A 21,265-nucleotide genomic window follows, 5' to 3' on the forward strand; every position below is an offset into this window, starting at 1 on the left:
AGTCTTTATTAGGAGCAAAGTACGGATAACTGGATACAGCAAGGCTAGAAAATGCTGTTTGAAAAGCCCCAAACAGTTCAAGCGCCCTTTGCTACTCTTATCATTTGTGATCAAGAAGAATCAAATGAAAAAGCCCAGCACTGAAAACAACCACGGTCCCACTTTGCGCAGGAGATGGGCTGCAGCCTCACCTCCAGCAATGATCAAAGTTACAAATGAAAATTTACAGATTCCACCTCCGAGGTCTCAATCCCCAACTTTTTAAATCTGTTAATAAAATGTAGGTTTTACAAACAGGGAAAGTAGCACATCACATGGCTCTGTACTCTTCACAACAGTCATGGCAAATTATCAAACTCTTTGTTGCACAATCTCCCTTCAGAGATACAGCCTCAAAGCGATGCGTCGAGCTCGGATGTCCCACTCTTTGTATGAAATATCTCTGAACACTGCAACTTTTCGTGGTGATTCAGCCCAGAGGTATTTAGTGGAGATGTATATGCTTGAAAAATTCCATTTTCCCTCACTTTTGGTCCTTCAGTGTTTGCAGGTCACGTGAGGTCTTGTAAATACAGGCTTGGCTCAAGACCTGCTGGCACAGGTTTGTTTTACACAGTCTGTGCTTATTTTATCTGTGTCTCCTTTTTTTACATCGTTATCTGAAAGAGGCAGCCCCAGGGAACAAGTGTTCCTGACCTCCTACTTGCCATCACACCTCGCTCTTGCTTCTTTCTGTTTCATAAGAAAAATCTGATGCTTGCTATACCAGTTTACGCACTTGCATCGCATCGCCGCTGCAGGGGTTTAAGGCATTTTGAAAATACAAATAATCTAAGCTTCCTCATCCCTAGAGTGAGCTATTCCTCATCTTCCTGACATCAAAGCAAGAGGCATAGAGGAATAGGGAGTGTGTCCAGTGTCACACAGCAAGTCAGAAAGAACATGTAGGAGAATACTTTGCAAGTGCTGCAGCTCTAAATGGTTCTTCATCCATCTGAAAAAAATGCACAAACCTACCTGAGTTTCCCATCTTAGATACTTTGGCAGACCTAGGAGGGAAGCCACTCCTCTTTGGGGCATGGAGTCACTGTTTATTCAGTGCAATGACCAGAACCACTTTATTTGCAGCATATTTAAAACGCAGGGAAAATACTTTTTAAAAGCCCCATATGGAGAAGGCTGCTGGCTGGAGACGTGTGTTCCAAAAAGAAAAACACGTTCCCACAGTTTACTTCCAGGCTAGCTCTTAGCAGGGTCTTCACCTATCAGCATGCCTCTTCTCCGGGCTGCAGTCAGATCTGAAATGCTCTGTAGATGGAAAAGAGTTTAGCAATCTCTGGCTGCTCTCACAGCCAAACATCTGCTCACCCAAACAGCATTCCAGGCGTGCGTTACACCTCCCAGCTTCACAGCAACACACAGGGACAGCAGGGAAGAATGGGGAAACTATTTCTCAGGCATTTACACTTGGTTTTAATAGTCAGGGAGTCTTTTGGATGCATGGGTGGCATCCACACTTTTGCCCTGGAGAAAAAAGGCAGCTCGGGCTCCATGCTGACATCTTCTGGGAGGCGAACACTGCTGGGAAAATGAGGTTTTCCTCTTCTCTTGGACACTGTTAACACCCTACTTGTCTTAAACTGAAGCTAACAAGCTAGACCTCACAGTACAGAGGAAAGACTTGAAGCAGGGATATGGAAAAAGTAATCTACAGCATATAAGGTCTCTCTCCCTGCTGCTAGCCCACCCTTGGCTTTTCAGCATCACAACACAGAAGCTAAAATACTAAGTCACACTCCCCCTGCATCTGCTTCCCCAACTTCCAGCAGTCTTGAAATTGCAATGCTGTGGGGCCACAGAGAGTCCTGCTCCCCCGGTGACTTCTATTTAGTCTTCAGCTGGTTCCCCAAGCGGGCGTCTGGCTGCTGCTTTTGCCGACTGCTGGCACCATCTGCAGGCCCTGTGAGCCAGGGAGGATGAAGTACTCGGTCATGTTTCTCACACTTCGATTTGAGTCTCATTGCCAGTCAAAATGGGGAAGAGACAGATTGCCATGGGCTGTGGAGGGGCGAGTTTGGCAAAGGCACCAGGATCGGCACATCGTTGCCTTAAGAAAATCCCAAGGTGACACTTTCAGTGGAAGCAGTAGGTTGTCACATGGCTAACTCAGTTTAAATTTTGTACTTCACATATGGATTAGACTAGGATTATGAACACCTCTGAAAATGTTATTTTCTCTTCTTAAGAGGTTATTTTTGGCTAAGAGTGAGATGGAGTGTAACTCATTCTGGAACACTGCCCATGTCATCTGTTGCAAAAAACCCCCATGCTTAAAACTTGGCTGTAAAACCCCTACCCATGTGGCTGCTTTCCCAACTGGACCGTTTGTGTTGCATTTACAGCTCTTTAGGTTCAGATTGCAACAGAGCAAGTGCTGAAGAATATAGTATTGCCTCCTGAGCCAGCCAACCAGATATTTCACATACTCACCCTTGACTTGCTTCTGTAGGACCCGTCCTTTGATGTGATCGGCGTTGCTCTGCTGGATGGTGCTTGCAGGAGCACTGTCTTTCAGCAGCACCTCTAGTGCAGTCCCCTCTATCAAAGGAAGAGAAACCTTCGTTATAAACAGTGGGAGCAGAGCACGGTTTAAAACCATTTTGCAACGCGTGAATCACTAATAGCTAGCCCAAATAAATTATAGCATTGTAAATCAAAAGTTAACCATTTTTTAGTGGAAAAAAAAAAGTTAGAAAAACTAATTAGCATCAGTAAGCACCTCTTGCCAGAATGGGGAAGGATTCTGGCTCCATTTCAATAGGATTTGGGTATCCAGTTTCCCTAAACTCATCCCAGCCTTGTGTGTCTGCACAAAGCAAAACAACTGAAGCTGACAGATGATCAGTGCAGCCTGTCATGTCTTGGTCTCCTTGCTGAGGCTTGGTTTGGATGTGAAACTGTCTGAATGACTAGACCAAGATCAGCAACTTGTGTTCAGTTGGGTTCACATGCAACTAATTCTTCCCCCTAGATTACAGAGGCATAGTTGGGGCAGTGGTCTGCAAAGGATATGCTTTCTTACCCATCAAAAGCTACTTAGATATATATATTTAAAAAAAGATCAGATTACTAGTAGTTCTGATCATTAGCGTTTACTCTGGCTTATTTCTCACATGGCAATCCATCTTTTCCAGCAGAGCTGATGCGGGATGTCACCAGCAGCTCTTTGACCCCTACCTGAACGGTAGCTGATAGGAACCTTGACCTTTGTGGCAACGGATATGCTGCTCACAGCTTTTGTCTGACGGAAGAGTCTAGCTCGGCACAGGTGGTTCTCACAAGCTTTGTCTGTACCAGGGCTCGAGGGCGTCCATTGCTTAGCTTTTGAGGTCTGAAAGACAGCAAGTGGAGTTAACCTCAGTGATGTCTCTCACCTCTGATTGTTGCCATGTTGCACCAAAAAGATTCCTTTCCCACCTGACTGGCTTCGCTTGCTGTTTAGGCAAGAGGTTAGGGGCATTATAGTAGAATAAAGATACTTATTTCCCGATGCAGTTTGTACTATGTTTCTCTTACTGTGTTTAAAAACCACCCTAGCTCTACCAGGTCTATGCCTTCTGCTCACAAAGGACCTACCCTGTGGAAGTTTGGTTCGAGAGAGCGAGATCTTTTCTTTCTGGCTGTCCTTTCAGCAGACATCTCCTGGTCTTTCTTGTTCTTCAGCACACCCCGGGCTGGGGAGCACAGCTGGCTCCCAGCTGCAGGCTCCAACAGCAACCCCTCAGTACGTGTACTGAGTCTTGTCTGACAAGCTGGGGTGGAACTGGCCTCCAGATACTTCTGCTTAAGCATATCCTCCTCAGACAAGTGGGCTGAGGAGACTTTGCTTCCAGGATCTCTGTGTTGGGCTCTGGAACGGCGACTGGCTGCAATGAGGGAGATGCTTTTGGTGTTGGCAGCAATTTCCTCCAAGGTCTGACTCAGTGGAACAGCAGCAATGTCTGGAGGTGACTTTTTCCCATGCAAGTCTAGAGAGGTGGGGGAATGCAGCCTGGGAGTCATCTTTCCTGCAGTAACTTCTGTTGGTTTCTGCTAAAAATCAAAGCAATTGCAGCATAATTTGATTTTCATTCAAAGTTTTTATACTTTTCCCCTTCAAAGCACTTTCAAACATTTGGAAGACATTAAATTTCACCTGAAATATTATAACAACAACTTCTATGTATAGAGAAACAAAGGCAAAGCTTTTTGACTGTGTATCTCCCATATGGAGCCATGGCTACAAGATGGGTCAAACTGGCAGGCAAGAAACTGATGAGCTCCTAGATCTGCCTCCTGTTCCAGGGTGCTGAGTAAAATTGGTTTCACCAGATAGTCACCAAATCAAGGCCCAGCAGATCAGTTAGTGGCATAAAAGGAGGTGATCATCCTGGACAACACAGATCCCCTCACAGCAGATTGCATGGTGCATCTCCATTTACAACTCCTGTCACTCCCCTGGACACACTGGAGACTGGGTGATTCACACAGAGGGAGAGCTCAGATTGGACGTGGCAGCTAAGCCTTGGCCTCTTAAGTAAATCCCAGGCTTTAAACTCAAGGCCAGTGCTCTAGGAGTGATTTTATTGCCTGCCAAGGTTTACCTTCCTCACATGCAATAGATTTAGCTGCCATGCATGTTCTGCCATCGCAAGAGGAAGGTGCTATCCACAACAAATATTCCTTGAATTCAGTTCCTGCCATACTGACCTGATGACCTGGGGTTTTTGGCAAACCAGAGAAAGTTGGGCTCAGCTGGTTATCCAGAGACCCCTCCTTCCTACAGGGTGACATTTTAGATGATCTGCAGCTGCCACTGTGAAAAGAATATGCCAGGAGATTAACAGATGAAAACACGGGCCCTTTATCAACAGGGAGAGATGAAACATGTCTAGGTGAGAGCTCTCAAGCTGCGGGGAAAGCCAGAAATCTGGTAAACGTGGTAAACACCAGAGCAAAGAAGGGCTTCAGGATTTATGAAGGAGAGAGATTTTTGTCCCCTGATCCTCACAGACTTTGCTACTTTATTTGGTTTAAATGCTTGTCAGTCAACAGAAGCAAATCCAAACATTTCCCATAGCCCTCTCTGCAAAGATCCTGCTAAAATATAGAGTTACTTCGCAAAAGCAGTATTCTTCAGTCCTCTCTTACAGATTCCAGTTTATGGAGGTTCTTCCAGTTTGGTATCACCCAGCTTTGGGGATTTAGCTGGGGGCTGCCAGGTCCCCATGCCCTAGAGAGTAAGTCTAATAATAAGAAAGGTCCACGTTACCTGTCTGACTCCAGGGTGACGGAAGGAATGTCAGACTTCACCCCCCAGGGAAGATCCTTCATGTTCCCAGGTAGGCCCTTTCTGACCTCATCTTTATTTAGATCCAGATGCTGACTTACATCCAAAGAAGGGCTGTTGTGGGGCTGCAGGAAGAGGGAACAACAAGATCCTCAGCAGATTTTCTCACTGTAAAGCCCCTCCTCTAGCCTTGACTCCCAGCCTGTGGTCACAAAGACACTCTTGATACCTCATGTGCTTTTCCACAGTTTCAGCCACCTGCTATTTGCTCCCCTCCTGTGGAAGGGCACCTGAAGTGGTTTAATCTCTCATATAACAACATGACTAGCATTAAGTTTATTATTCAAGGTGAAACCCAACTCCTTGCTCCATTCAGTCTAGGCAATCGCAATAAATAAGAGACACTGCTGCTTGGACTCCCTGCTGAAGACTGGCAATTTCCTGGCAACCCCTTACTGTCTCAAAAGACACAAGTTTTCCAAAGACAAATGGGCCAGCAGCATCTTACCTTTCTTGCGGGAAAGACCTGAAGACCTCAATAACAACTGTGCCTTGAGCAGAGGCCTCCGGAGAGGATGGTCTCCTTCCAGTTGCATGTTTGGCCATCTAACCTTTGCTTCTGTTTGCCACCAAGCCAGTTATCTCTCTCAAATCTAATGCAACAGCAACCAGGAGGATAAACACTCTGGCTCATTCACAGCCTGCCTGGGTCCTCATCTGTCTCTAAAAGACTTATTAATTCTCTGAGTCAAAGGGAAGGAGAGAGGAGCTCTAGGGAGACAACATGTTCCTAAAACAAAGCTCTGTACAGCTCCTGACTGGCACCAGGGCCCAGCCAGGCTTTGGGTGTGTACGAATCTATGGCCATGACACAAGATCATGGACAGCTTGGATTCTCCAGCACAAAGGTCTGCTCTGCCTTACCCGGAGCATGCTGGACATCACTGAATGTAGCAGCAGCAGGCGGTTCAGCGTCCCCTCCTCCAACTCAGAGAGGTGCAGGCAGTGTAACCTCGCCAGTGTCTCTGGGACAGGAACGTTCTGGGCTGGAGCAGAGATGGGGAGGAAGAGTTAAAGATCACTCCTAGATAAACAGCTGAGAACTGTGGAGTCATGACATCCAAGACAAGGTTTTCTGGGTGGATTGTTCTTCACTTTGGCAGCAGAAAACAAAGCTTGGAGATAATGACAGAGCAGGAACAAAGGTGCTGCTTTACCTTTTATCAGCATCTGCTGCTGCTGAATAATTTCTTCACAGAGTAGCATGTGCTGCTGCAGTTGCTGGATCACAAAATCCTTCTGGCACAATAGACTCTCCTTGTACAGTGTATTTGCCTGCAGCTCTGTGTTGCCAAGCTCAAGCTCATGGGCTCTGCAGAGGAGCCTTAGCACCTCTTGCTGATCCTCACTGGCAATTTGTCTGGGGAAAAACTCCTCCATCTGGGAAGCTTTTTCCTTGGCATTTGCTAAGTGCTGCTCCAGCTCTGACTGAAAAAGATAGATGGGGCGTTGTCAAGGCAGTTTGGCTTCTTGGGATAACAGACATCTGAGCAAATCTGTGCTGTGTCCTTCACGCTGAGATTGAAGTAATATCTACAAAAAGTATTTTGTTTATTCTGCTAGCAGCCACCATGTTTCAGACATGGCAGATATATCCAGATGCACAGTCCTTGCCTAGAGGATCTCACAAACATTAACATTAGCTACCAAAAAAATAACCACCAAAAGTGATTACCAAAACATTGAACCAACCAGTGAGTGATAAATATCCCTGAAAGGGGAAGTGGGAAGAATTAGCTCGCTTATGAGTGGACAAGCCCAGACAGTGGGTTTGTGATTTTCCCTCATCCTAAAAAAAAAAAAAGGGACAGAGGCAGGATGCAAATACCAGTGTTGCCACGCTGCTTCCTTCAGCAGCCCAAAGTATTTAGGAATCCAGCTGCAATGCAGGTGCCACATGGCTTTTGCAGTGCTAGCCCAAAACCACAAGAACCTCTCCGAGTTACGTTGCTGCCATCCTGCCCCCAGACCTGCTGGGCAGAGGTCAGACTTGCGACCGTGACTGCACCTTCACCTCCTCACCTTCAGGGATGCCGTCTTGCGCTGTTCTGCCAGCAGCAGGTTGATCTCTTCTCTTGCTACTGTAACTTCATGAGGTTCAGGTGCATCTGTGATATCCACTTCCCTGTCTTTCTCCTCTGTGTTTTCATCTTTCTCCTCCTTTGCTGGTTTGCTGTACATGCTTGCACCTTGAGCCTTCTCTCGTTCCCAGCTGCCAGCAAAAAAAGAAAAGAACTTCTGGGACACGGTGACATAGCTCTAATGACGCATGCATAGCCTGTGATTGTATCTGTCCAACTTCTTCTTGCATGACAGCAGCAGAACTAATTAGTCCAGGCTGGTCTGGAGCTGGACAAACCGTGCAGAAGAGGACAATTAGCTTCCTCCCATTTGGAAGTCTGTAAGACAGGCCTCCTATGTGATCTTTCCATGGCAAGGAGAACAGTGCTTTTCCACACCTCATCACAAAGTGCTGCCTATTCACAGGTACTTGTTGAATATTTTCAGTGTCCTGAACATTGTTTTAAGTACAAATAACCCAAATCCTGAGTGACTATAATATATATATATATATATATATTAGGTGGGAGACTAGTGATAATGAGAGGAAACTGGCACCTGCTTATAGTTTATCCAGAAGAAAGGGATGATGATGCTTTCTCTGACATGAAATCATGCCCAGATGCAGTGCATCTGGATGGAAACCACTTCACAAACACAGTGACTGAACCATAGAAGGACCAACAATCACAGCCTGCGCTGCCATCCAGTTTTTCCATTAAAACCCAAGTCCAGAATAAGGTCCAAATAGAGGCGATATATCTACCATTTATACTTTTAGTCTTGAGCTTAAACTTGATGCTGGAGGTAGCTGGTTGCTTTATGGAGCTACATCAAGCAATTGCACAGCAGTGCAGCACCATGTGCAGGCTGCAGCCTCCTTACAAGCACCAGGAGGGATTAGGGATGTGTTTCTCAATAACAAGAAGTCACCTGTTGCAAATATAGCACATTAACCTAAGGCTTAGAGTTGTATGGACTTAATTTACCTTAAATCCCTGGGTACCTTTTGCAGACCACTACCCTCCCAAGTTTTTCCTCATCACATAGTTAATTCTCAAACCTACACTTGATCTCATCTTTCTGTCATTTTTTTGGGGGGGACCATGGGATATTGGCATTTCTCATGGTGAGTTTGGAGGTGCTGAAAGCTAAGGAGGTACTCACTCTGTGATTGTTAGGAGGTGTCTGCAGGTATCAACATGCAGCTCGATGTTGGTGTTTTCCAGTTCCATCAGGCTGCGACGCATCTCCATCTGCTCCCTGAAAGCCCCGATCAGCTGTGCCCGCAAAGCGTTCATTGCTTGGCCACTGCATGCCTCAGGGCCTTGGTGCCTCTCTGCTGCAGGAGGAGACATTTCTGATCTGACATTAGGCCACGTAAACTTTTGCCAAGTCCTACAAAACTACTGTGGGAACAAGCCACTCAGTCCACGTGCTACAGGACGTTCATTTATAGGACTCTGCTTCATTCTGCAGTCTCTTGAACTTAATAATATGCTTAAGAAATCTGATATATCTTTATGATTGTATTATTAGCAATAAATAAATCACATTGCTACTGTTTTTCTGAGTATTAAGAGGATACAGCATTGCAGGGACATCTCTTCCCCCTTTCCACCTGCCAAAAAGAAAAAAGTATCGGTTTTCTATGCTTGTTACCTAGAAATGACCTTGGGTATTGGTAGCAGAGACCTATCGTATCTCATGTCTTGTCTGTCAGAGAACTTGACTATTTTTATTTCATTCCTTGCCAGATTCACTGACAAAAGGAACAATCCCCAAGGCAGAACAATCATTGTTTTAAAAGCTTTGTCCTGCCCCCCTCCCTATTTTATTTTTTTTAATTAAGTGCAACAAACCGTACAAGAGAACTCCGTGTCCTGACACAGCCTCAGAGCCTGTGATGACGCAGGCTACAAACTCAGTCACCTCTCTGTAAGACTTCAGTCCTCCCACAGCAAATGCCACCACTTGATGTCAAAGCTCTTTTCAAGGGCAGGTTTGTGAAATTTAACACATTTTAATGTTGGGGAAGATGCTGAAAAGGTTGAATGTGCTGTTGTCATGGTTTAACCCCAGTCAGCTGCTAAGCACCACGTAGCTGCTCGCTCACTTCTCCCCGCCCCACCCCCGGTGAGATGGGGAGGAAAATCGAAATCAAGTAAAACTCATGGGTTGAGATAAGAATAGTTTAATAATTGAAATAAAAATAAAATATAATAATAATAGCAATGAAAAGGAAGATAACAAAAAGAGAGTGACTTAAACCCCAAGCAATGCACAATGCAATTGCTGACTGATGCTCAGCCAGTCCCTGAGCAGTGATCTGCCCCTCCTGGCCAATTCCCCCCAGTTTATATACTGGGTATGATGCCATATGGTATGGAATATTCCTTTGGCCAGTTTGGGTCAGCTGTCCTAGCTGCGTCCCCTCCCAACTTCTTGTGTCCCTCCAGCCTTCGTGCTGGCAGGGCACGAAAAGCAGAAAAATCCTTGACTTAGTATAAACACTACTTAGCAACAACTAAAAACGTCTGTGTGTGATCAACTTTTTTCTCATACTAAATCCAAACCACAACACTATACCAGCTACTAGGAAGAAAATTAATTCTATCCCAGCTGAAACCAGAACAGTTGTCCAGTCACACAGTACATCAGACAGGCTCATACAGAAAAGCAACTTCCATTTCCCCTGCCTGCCTCCACCGCCTTTCAGACCGTGTTCTCTGCTCTGCTTCTCTACAAGCATTGCTGAACCGCCTTCCCTCAGCTATGCCTACACGGAGGCCCACCAAGCACTACCACAACCTGTCCCCACAGCTCCTCTCCTTGCTCTCTTCCCTCCGGATACCCCAGAACAGTTCTTGCTCCTGACCCTACCTTGCAGATCCCCGAGGCCAGAGCTGACTGCACTCTTCTCCTTCTCCTGGTTTTCAACCCTCGCCTTCAGACGCTCGATCTCCCTGCGGAGGTCTGTGATGATGCTGGTGTATTGGTCGATGTGGTAGGAGACGTTCCGCAGGTTACACTTCACCTGGTGAGCCAGAACACGTGAGCGTTTGTCCCAAGGCCTGTTATTGGTACAATGGCTGCAAACAAAGCTATGCTTTCAGTTGGAGGGGCACTGAATCCTGTAATGGGGAAGTTTCCCAACTTATGAGGGAAAACTGTAAATTAGTAGTTTTCCCTAACTCTGGGAAATTCCCAGAAGGTAACAGAGAAAAGACAGGGACCCTGTATCCACAGGGAAAACGCAGAGATCCACAAAGAGCAAAAACCCTGTTGTAGATCATTGTTCATCTTCCTTTACCCCACAAGCCTCTCTATTTTATTCCTCCTTTTTGCAGCCCCTCATATTCCTCTTCCAGGCCCAGCATCCCCACTGGGACATTCCCCATACACTGCCCTCCCAAGGTGGTCACCTTCCAACCATCGTTCCTTATATTCTGCACCCAGGTCCATACCAGGCACATCATGCTCTGCCTTTCCATTATTCTGCTCCCTTGCTTTGACCCTCATAGTCCTCTTCTCATCCATGACCCACATCGTTTGCTTTTCACTGTTCCCTTCATCTGCTTTTCTTCTGTCACTCACGTTGAGCCTCTACACCACCCTGCACTGCCCCCTCCTGAAGTTTGTTCTCCCATCATCCACTACATTTTCTATTTCCACTTCGCAAGCTTTTAATCTCTAACCCCCACCTCCCTGTGAGTTGTTTGCTCATTTACCTGTGTCTTGATGTTTTTGGCTCGATAGGCATAGATCAAGGTCATTCGAGATTCTTCAAAGGAGGTACTGGCTGGGCTGATATGTGCAATCATAACAGTCCTGCTGTTGCCCCCTAATGAGTCCTAGAGGGATGCAATGTTGCTGTGGTTAGTATGGACATGACAGGGGCTTGCTGCTCGGTGGGAACTGCCCTGGCTTGGTACCCCTGCAGTTCATTGAGATTCCGGTGTAGAATCCCAATTAGGAGTGAAGAACTGGCTGGTAAAATACCATTCATTAAGCCCTCTCTCCATCAACAGCAAAATCAATAAGTAATTAACTATCTACAAAAGAAGAATTTTTGCAAGAAAATGGCAATTTCCACAAATACGCTTGTAACTTCTCAATGCTGCTGACAACAGAATCCTGCCTTTTTCTCCATCCCTTCTCCTCCCCACCATCCTCTAGAAAACACATCTGTCAGGCAGTGACAGGGGTAGCTCAGCACCAAGACTTGAGGTGAGGTTCATAAATGAAGTTGTAAAGGATCCATAAAATAACCAGTGTAGCAAAAAGCCTGTCTGCAACCTTTCTGATTTCCTAAAGGAGAGACGACTTACGACAGCACATAGTCACTCTCAGTCTCTCTTCCTCCTGCCCCAACAACATCCAAATTTATTGGCCCATTTAACTCAATTCTTACAGAAAGAATGAAACATTCAAAGGCAATAAGTTCATTAATAAGGAAAAAAAAAAATCACTTATCACCTGTGAGCTTACAGACATACAACCCAAATCTATAGGATTTCCTAACGCTGTAGGAGGTCCTTCCTTAACAGCACCAATGACAACATGTTTATTATAGGACAGCACTGCCCGAGTCGAGCCCTGACTGCATTGCAAAGCTCATGCAAGATCCCGGAGGAGCGTTCCAAGATGGATAATGACAATGCACAGAGATATTTAAGGATCAGCTCTCAAGCCCTGGCTGATTTGAGTGGTGATAGCAGCAACAAACGCACCAGGCTCCCTGCTGACCCGCAGCGTACGGTACCTTCAGCAGGCGGGTGAGTTTGCTGTCTCGAAAGTTGACAAACTGGGCCCGGCTCCCCCCCTTCTCACTCAAAGCGTTGATGCAGTTGCCCAAAGCCAGCAGCGAGCGGTTGATGTGGGCTCCTTCCTTCATCCTCTTGCCCCGGTTCTGAGTCTGTTGGGAGGGGAGGACAGACAGACAGACAAAGCACACGCTTCAGAACGGTGGGTCTGTGCCTGGGGAAGATGTGCAGCATCACCCGGGTCAAGGTTTGGATGTCAAAGCAATGCCTCCTGCAAAAATCAACCTGAAGTGGGTTAAACCCCACTCTGAGGCACAGAGGTGCTGGTAGGAGTACATTGCTTGGAAAAGATGACCCAGATCTGACCTCTTGGTTCTTAAAAGATAGCTATTAATTATCTTTTAAAGATTATTTCAGAAATAAAGATGCATAACGACATCACTCCAGAATTCCTGATCTCAGTAGAAATACTGGGTATGTAAAATCTCTCTCCCTCAAATCACCTCTCTTAGTTCCAGCGTGTCCTTCTTCCCATAGGAGCCAGCTGCTTTATTTTCCACCCACCAGCATCCCTCTATTCCACTGGTATCAGCTTTCTCTCTGACAGCCCAGCTGATCCCTGCCTAACAGACATCAGCTTCTCTTTACATGTGAAATTCGCTGCTGCTTTTTCAGACCTGAGAAAAGGCTGCACCCAGAAGCTGGTTTACATTTTTCCAATTATACTAGTTGGTATAATATAAAAGATACTACCAATATCATCAAACTTTGTCTTTATTTTCATGCTGTCTCAGGTACAAACTACTGCTCTAAAACAACAAACACCCAGTGCTGGTTTCCCCAGGGATGCGGATGGGCATGCAGGGCCTGCACAGCAGGCCAGGGAATCCAGCCTGGTCTCACCAAAAGCTGCTGAGCTCCAGCCGTACCTGGGCTGCTCTCTCTGACCCCGCCAGGTCGACCATGAAAAGTTTTCCAATAAGCATTTCCTCGCTCATCACCTTCCTTCGGCTTTTCTGTGTCACTGTCACCTGCAGCACTGCGTGGGAGCGGGAGGATGTCTTGTTGGCAGCAGTGGGTTCCTGGGTGCGTTGCTTGTTTCCTTTCATTAACAGCTGCATGATCTAAATGATGCAGAAAAGCACGCGGAGATGTACAGCTCTGCCTGAGCCACAGCACGGCGTTCCCTGCAGACTGAACACCTCACCCAGGGCACGGGCAGACTGGTCCCGCTCATGCTAGCGGGGGTTTTGCTGTTGATTTTCCCCAGATCTCCCCCTTTGGCTTGTGACCTCGGAAGTGCAGGTTTGTTGGGTTTGGGGCTATTTTCCTGTTTATCTACATGTGCCTTGGACACGAGAAGTGCACATCAGTGTAGTTCAAGGGGGTTTCGTTATTTCTTCTCCCTCTCCAAATGGTTTGTTGACACATGTGTACATAAATCAAAGCACTCTTATCCTTCCAGGAAAGCAGCATGCACCTGGGGGAAGCAGAGCTAGCAGGAGGTTAGCTGGGGGTTTTAGCCTGGTTTCTACCACTCACATGATCAGCCCTTTCCATACAATTCATCACATTAATCCAGTTCCACCAAGGTCCTGCTACAAAAGGTCCTTGTTACTGAGTAAGGCACAGGCAATAGGAAAGTGTCAGGAAATTTTAAAGCACTGATGCATGAAAGCACAAACCCCCTCCCTTTGCCCTCACCGTGGACCACAGCCCAAGGTACCTCCTGAGCATTTGTTGTGGAGACTTCTGTAATTCCTGCTATCTGGATGCTACCTCTGGGGTCCTCTCTCAGGTCTAAGAACCCTGAGGATGGGTTCAGGAGGTCACGGATCACTTCGTTATAGATCTGAGGGTAAGAAACAAGGGGTTGGCGTGAGACTAGCAGTGGGTCCTTAGATCTGCAAAGAGGGTTGAGTTGATCCTGCATTTCAGCGGGCAGACTCGGACTCCCCAGTTCCCATTACACCTGTTCCACAGAGGCCAGATCCAAGGCAACACAGACACTTCACCTCCAGGTAGGACATGGAGACTGTGTAATCCATCTCCTCGGCGGTAGCTTCAAGGGCCTTGAAGAGGTCATCGAGGGCGCGGATGTAAATCCCCGGTTCACAGTCTGTCCCTAGCATCGTGTAGGTTTTTCCTGCTCCTGTTAAAGACACAAAGAAGAGCAGCAAAGCCCAACTTCCACATGAGCAAGTTTCCACAACAAACGAAGCCTGGTTTCCTACTGATTTCTGTCCTTCATCCCCTAACTTCCTCCAGTTACTCCAGTTTCTCACCCCACAGTGATGCTGCCTCAGGAAACACATGGCACATGCCATCATCCAAAAAGGGTAGGAAGAGGACTTGCAGCTGGACAGATAGGTAGGTTAACTGCCCACTGGGTGTTCAGAGCTAGAGTAGAAAAATATTTTCACATAGACTGTAGTCTGTAAGTGCTTTCTACACTGCTCTCCTGAGATCAGTCTCCAGCGTTGCACAGATGCCCTCATCTCCTCCTCCTTTTTAAATGGGAAGATTTGTCTCCACTGAATTCCACCTCAATTAAGTGATTCTTAAACAGGGCAGCTTTGCTGTTACTTTGGCATTTAAGGGAGATCCACACTTCCCAATGAGAATGGTATTTTAATGCTTCAGTCTTGTTCTCACAGTAAGCAATTAATTGGCATTATAGTTCACTTCTGCTTTGTACAGATATATTTTATTCATCAGGAGCAGTACAGCTACAGGGACTACTTTACCTGTTGGACCATAGGCAAAAATGGTTGCATTGTAGCCAGAAATGACTCCTCCTATCAGGCTTTTGGTCGTGGACACATACACTTCCTCCTAATTCAGTCAAAAAAGCATAAATTTTTGGTCAGGCACAACAGCTGTCCAAAAAATCGATACCTAATTGCATTCCCTATGATTTTCTCACTATGTTTTACAAATTTCCTGGGTTTTGGAATGATTTGTGAGCCATTTGAGTTTTGACACATCAAAATGAGCAGAAAAGCACAGAGGTTTATTGAATTTTCTAAACGCAGGCAAGATGCAGGAGCTTACTAAAATAAATGTTCTTAAATACGATTATTTTCTTGGACTCTGAACATGGAATTCTTTGTTTTTAATTTGTGACTGCTGAAAAAGGGAGTAAATTATCTCCCTGGCCTTATCCTTTACAGAGAAGTGCCACTGGGCCTCCAAAAATGTCATCTGTAGCACACAAGGGTGCCACGCTGATGTTAAATGTGAAAGAGAACACAGATAACCCAATTGCTTGTGAGAAGCAAGGCTGCATCGTGGTGATCACAAAATGCAGGTGCTGATGAAATCCTCATACTGCACCTTACATCTGTCTGCAAAACACAGCTCTGTAGGGCACTAGAGCTCACTCCATGAGCCTGTAATCAAGAGGCACAGGGAAGAAGTGTGGGAGCAATGAAGCCAAGCAACGTGACAATGATCTCATTCACCGGAGACCTCAGGAGACAAAGCTCCTCATCTCTGCTCAGGTGAGTTGAGCCTGGGGAGTCCCGATGCAGAGAGAGAGCCAGACTGAATACTGCACGTCTCCCCGCTTCTCTGACAAAAGGAAAACCCTCACAGTCCTCTCGCCTTCAACACCATCACCTCTTTTATCTGGGTGACATGTGGCCTCTGGGATGTGCAGTTCTACTTACCTGCCAAAAACGTTCATCTAAGGAGGGAAAACAATTCTAATGTTAAGCCTTTTGGTTAAAAAAAGGGAAGGATGTTACCTGGGTTGCTCTGTGATCAAAAACCATGTCAAATACAAATGTTTTTTCTCGGGATCTGTTAGCTCGTAAGATGTCACCTGGATCTTCACTTGGATCCATCAAGACCACTCTCTGTTATAAGATAAAGTCAGAACAAGAACCGTTACGTCTGGGTTTTGTTAACAGCCTGTCAGGATTTCTTACAGCACTATCACCGTTGAATCTCTTGGCCAAAGGAACATTGGCACTTCAGCTTTGCACGGAAAATACATTTGTATGCACAATGCGGAGGCTGACAAGCTTTGTCTTGCAACTGATGTCACAACTTCTGTAATCTGGAGAAGTAGCAGTTGCTGCAAAATGCTTTGAAGGTCCGTTGTGCAGTGAAACAGTCACTGGCATTGGGTAATAGCAGTGGTTGCGGGGACATGACACCCAACCAACTCCCATGCAAGCAGGAGGGGGACAGGACCTCTTACCTCAATTTTCAGCCAAGATTCAGATAGAGGAGCTGTGAAAGAAAATATTTAAGTTCCTCAGGAGCAAAAGTGCCCAAAGTCATCTTCCAAAGCCTTTCCTGCAGCAGAACTGATAGAAATATCTGCATTGCTCAAGGACAGAAGCTTCATTCCATTTCTGGCTTTTATTAAGGAAAAAACAAAGGTGGGAGAAGAGTTGCAGCAGGTTACAGAACTGGTTCTGTTTCTTTTCAGTCCCTTAGGATCTATTTTAGTACATAATTATCACAGTATATAATTACTGTGGAGAATAGTACTCTTTCTCCTCCACTGAAATGGCTCATAAGGAGATGCTGAAGCCTCAAAGGAAGGGACAGAGAACCCTGTGCCTCCTACTCCAGAGCAGCTTTCACTCTTTCTCAGGTAAACAGATCATTAGAAAAGAAATTAGAGCATAGATCAACCACCACTTGACCTACAGAATAACTGCACTGGTGTGCCAGGCATGGGAGAGACACAAGAACCTAGGACAAGTGCCCACAGGCGTTCAGGAAATGTCAAGACTTTGTTTTGGTTTTTTTCTTTTGCATTTCCTGCTAAATTCCAAGTCTCTAACCAGTATCTCTGGTTTTGATCTGCATATTTTCAAATTACCAGGAAGACCTTTTTCTTTTTAAAATTCTTTAGTTTTCACTGGTCCAGCTCAGGCCTTAAAACCTGAAGCAACACAAGAACAAACTCCAAAGGGAACTCCTGGTTTGTCGGCAGCAATGGTGTTTGCCTGCAAAAGAGTCTAATCATGTGCAGATGCAAGTGTGACAGCAAAGAGCAGAACTTGGAGAATGAGGTCAACATGTTTCCTTTAAAAATCCTGTCTGTAACACTTTCAGGGCCCTCTTACTGAGTCCTTGCAATGTCCAAATTTTGCTTGTAGTGTATCCAGGCATCCAAGAGTCCTCCCCTTCCAATCTGGGGCCAACACCTTGTCTAACCAGCAGTATTCTAAAAGCATAAACCTTCTGCTATTGCCTGGAAGCATTAAAACATAACAAGACACTAACAGAGTCAATTTTGAGTTAGGATTAATAAGCAGCCAGCAGAAGCTCTAAATGAGTTAGGCTGGGAGTAAATATAGCAGGGAACATGATGTAAATCAAAATACACCAAGAAATCTAAGCACTTCAACTGCCCAGTCAATTAATTTGCTTTCATAATTACAGTTGTTTGCATTATTAAGAGAAACTCATTCTCGTAGATAGAAGTTACTCAGACTAATGTAATGCACATTTCCTTCCCAGATTTCCATTAGAGAAAATAGATCTCAGGCCAGATGATGCAAGTCTGAATAAGCTGTGTAAAAATAAAGCTGATATCCTTGTGAGGTTAATAACTGCTTTAAAAAAAAAGAAAAGAAAAAAAAATGTTTCGCCTGTAAGGTGCTAAACAAAAATTGCATTTGTAAGATAATGCATAAAAAGGAAGAAGATTGATGCTGTCTCTGCTTCTGAGGGCTGCTATCATTTGACTATGGCAAGGATACAAGAGACAAGATATATAGCAGAATTAGTGTGCATTCAGAAAGGGTTCAGAGAAAGATCAGCTGAAGCACGATAGAAAATAATAGGATTTACATTGGAAGAGAAGGTAAATAACAAGGGCACAATAAAAACATGGAAATAGACGTAGCTGTGTAGAAAAGGTAAGTGGGGACCTCCTGCAATCCCCGCCTCTTAAAGAAGAGCAAGAGGTAGAAGATGCAGAACTAGAGGAAAGAAGCACCATTTGCACGGAAGCTGTATCCTGCTGCGTCCCAGCAAGGCCACGAGATTTGCAGGATTTGAAAGCAAGTGTTTGCCCGTGAGCCAGAAGAGCCGGAGTCTCGAGGTGGTCCGCGCGGTAGCCGGCAGACTCCCCGGTCCCCATCGCGGGGGCTCTCCTGCAGCCCAGGCACAACTACCCCCCCCAGCTCACCTGTTCACCCACTCTGCGGGCAGCGAGGGCAGCTCCCTCCTCTGCTTCTGCTGCGTTGATGGGACGGATGCGAAGGGCCACCTGCACACACAGCACACACATGTGTGACTTACCTGCAACGGGGCTCAGCTCTGTGCAAGCACCAGCGATATCTACAGCTTCTCACTGCATCTCTTCTGCTGATCAGTCTTAAAACCTTAAACTTAGGGCCTGCAGAGTTTAGGGAAGTTTACAAAGTTTAAACCAGTTAATTCTCCCATGATTTGCACTTTTACCTTGACGAATTCTTCCTCCCTCTTCCACCCGACAGAGTGTTTCTGTCTCTAACGCAGCAACACTCCAACTGATCGACAGAGAAGGCAGCAGAATAAACTCAGCCGTGTCATTGCTGCTGCCAGCAGGAACCGTCGGAGATCCAGGACTGTGGTTCCAACAGTCACAGAGCTGAGCATGCTTACAGATTCCCCTGGTGTTCCCAAAACACTGATTAAAGTTATCCATAACAAAGAAAGGGAATTGCATTTCACTAAGTACCCACTTCATTTAATCCCAGGTAGGAATCATTATGAGCCTGTTCAACCAGATCAGAGCAAGTTGTCCCTGATCTGTGTGGGTCCCGCGGGGTTCCTTGGAAGCTGGAATTCGTCACAGGACTGGAGCGATTATAAAGTAGCAATTAACTGCCAGTGCCTTGTACCACAACTCAATCAGTCAGAAACACGGTACTCTTGTTTTGAAAGACAGTAATTTGACCCAAAAATTTAAAACACACAGGCTGCACTTGTCAGTATTAATAATGTACAAGAGCACATGTATTTCAGCCTGTTTAATCTAGAGGTGAAGCAATAAAGTGTGGTGTCATGGATCAGTTGTGGGATTAATTGGGCCCCCTGATGCTGGGGTCCTGCTCTGGCCCTGACTCACTGCAGCTGAGGGCAAGTTGCACAGTTCCAGATCCCCAACCTGTGTGCCCAGTGGAGGGTCTCCAGAGAAGACCACCGATTTGAAATCCCACCTAAAAGCTGTCCTTGGCTTCTCGGCTAATAACAGAGATTTGAAAGATTCTATTTTCACCTTTCCATAGCTGTTCTCCCTTTCAGAAAATACAGCAGGATCTCCTTAGCAGCTGCTGACAGGAGAGCTGATGCTGATAGAACACTACATAATGCACTTAAGCGGTGCCTCAGCAGGAGGGTGTGCAATTATTGAAACAGACTTGTTCTACCCTCACCAGTCCACAAGCAACTAGTTTCTATAGGAACCAGATTTATTTCCACAGTAACAAGTCAAGCTACTTGTCAATTTAATGAGGGTTTCATGAACAGCTCTCATGAACAGCAAGCCCTGTAGTAGACATATTTGAGTAGTTGCAGCAACAGCAAAGAACATTTCTTCACTGTGAATATCTCAGAGTACAAGCTAAGCTCCTTGGCTTTGGGCAACTTTTAATATTCACGAGAATGCAACAATTAGCTTCATCTCCCTAAACACATGTGAACGACACCATTCTGAGCATTTCATTCCCATAGGCTGAACTCATTTTAGAATTTGAAAATATTATCTTGCACACCATAATGCCAACTTCTGCTGGAGGAATAGGGGAACGTGCAAGTCTCTCTCGGACTGCCTTAACCTCCGGAATAGTCTGGTTAATCACTCTATTTGCAAGCCCTAGCCACTGAGGGCAAGAAAACAAACCCAAATAAGCAGCATGTGGAGATGGGTCACACCAAGTACTAAGGCTTTTTCTTGCATTAGAGAGGAATGAAAGGTATTCTAGATATTATTGACTTTATTTTAAGCGATTCCACTTTGAGCGGAGGTTTCTGTATCTGCCTCAGTTGTGTTTCAGCACAACGTGAGGGCAATGCTTCAGTTTAACAGAGCGCCACAGGGCTGAAGCTTGAAACTTGGGGAAGGATTACATTTTCAAAGCACTCCTCTTACTCTGATCACCACAGAGAGATGCCGAGGTCCTGGAGCAATGATGTGGACTCAAACAGGAGTCTAATCCCAGCTGCTTTTAGCTGCTTTTTATGACTCTGTCACTCAAACAGATCCCAAAGAGATGGGCATGCTGGAGATCACTGTTCAAGGAGTAACTACCATCACCTGCCAGGTTACCCAGCCTCACCTCCCCTCCTATATATTTCCCCCCCCTGCAGGATACTTATACCCAACTTTTGCTTTAAATCATACAGAGTTTTGCTCAAAGAGAGCAAGTCTGCATTTTTCCCCCTCTGGCTGGGCCACGGAGGCCAGGAACACCAGCAGACAGCTGGCAACGCCGACAGGAAGGATGCCGAGGCTGGGTACAACCCAGCTGCTCCTCCCCATCCCACATCCTTCCCTAAACCAGCGGGCTTACCATAAGCTGCTGCTCCTTCATGGCCGAGCTGCGAGATGATGCCAGCTCAGGGCTGGGTGATTTGCCCTGGGAGGTGCACATCGAGCTGGAGCCCTTCAGGAAGACCAAATGGTTCAGAGGCAGCAGCCATCACCCCAGGGAAGGAGAGAGGCAACACCTGCGCTCCCCCCAGGGGAGAGGAGTACAGGGACAGCAGAGAGGCAGCAGTGAATCACCGAGCCCCGGGCAGGAAGAGGCTGCAGCAGCTCCCTGGAGCAGCGTGCCACCACTGCACCTTGCACAGGACACGGTAAAAGGGTCAGGAGAAGCAAAGTGACCCACCTGCAAGCCCAAATTAGCTCTTTATGTGCAAATCCCTCTGCACACTCTCAGTGAGCAGGCCACAGCCTTCATTGTCTGCCCTGTAGGCTGCCAGATTTCTCCTTGCCCTGAGATCAAAGATGCAGCACCACCTGGTCCAGGGGCCCACGGCTCCACCAAAAGCCAAGCAGGCAGCATCCTGGCCCCTCATCTTGCACAAGAAC

At 46.1% G+C, this 21,265-nt stretch overlaps 1 protein-coding gene across 1 annotated transcript; it reads right to left on the reverse strand.

Moving 5' to 3' along the window:
- Positions 1-684: 684 nt before the first annotated feature.
- On the reverse strand, positions 685-20,822 carry LOC141930069 (kinesin-like protein KIF19). The gene is made up of 20 exons (XM_074840378.1): positions 20,742-20,822; positions 18,374-18,454; positions 15,966-16,076; positions 14,964-15,051; positions 14,232-14,368; positions 13,943-14,068; positions 13,146-13,340; positions 12,216-12,368; positions 11,182-11,304; positions 10,334-10,487; positions 8,618-8,789; positions 7,412-7,601; positions 6,547-6,817; positions 6,254-6,375; positions 5,312-5,454; positions 4,750-4,855; positions 3,637-4,092; positions 3,238-3,391; positions 2,491-2,598; positions 685-1,960 (listed from the first exon to the last, which is right to left on the reverse strand). The coding sequence occupies exons 1-20, from the start codon at positions 20,820-20,822 to the stop codon at positions 1,884-1,886; spliced, it is 3,048 nt and encodes a 1,015-aa protein (XP_074696479.1). The 3' UTR covers positions 685-1,883.
- Positions 20,823-21,265: the final 443 nt, after the last annotated feature.

Source organism: Strix aluco, chromosome 15 (assembly GCF_031877795.1).
Source record: "Strix aluco isolate bStrAlu1 chromosome 15, bStrAlu1.hap1, whole genome shotgun sequence".
NCBI lineage: Eukaryota > Metazoa > Chordata > Aves > Strigiformes > Strigidae > Strix > Strix aluco.

Bases quoted from the DNA above. Each gene is read 5' to 3' on its own strand.
- LOC141930069 (XM_074840378.1), bottom strand. From the start codon at position 20,822: ATGTGCACCTCCCAGGGCAAATCACCCAGCCCTGAGCTGGCATCATCT. The intron at 12,369-13,145 runs GTACGGCTGGAG...CCCTCCCAACAG, and splicing joins GGTCAGAGAGAGCAGCCCAG to ACTCAGAACCGGGGCAAGAG. The intron at 7,602-8,617 runs GTGAGTACCTCC...TTTTGCTGGCAG, and splicing joins CACCTCCTAACAATCACAGA to CTGGGAACGAGAGAAGGCTC.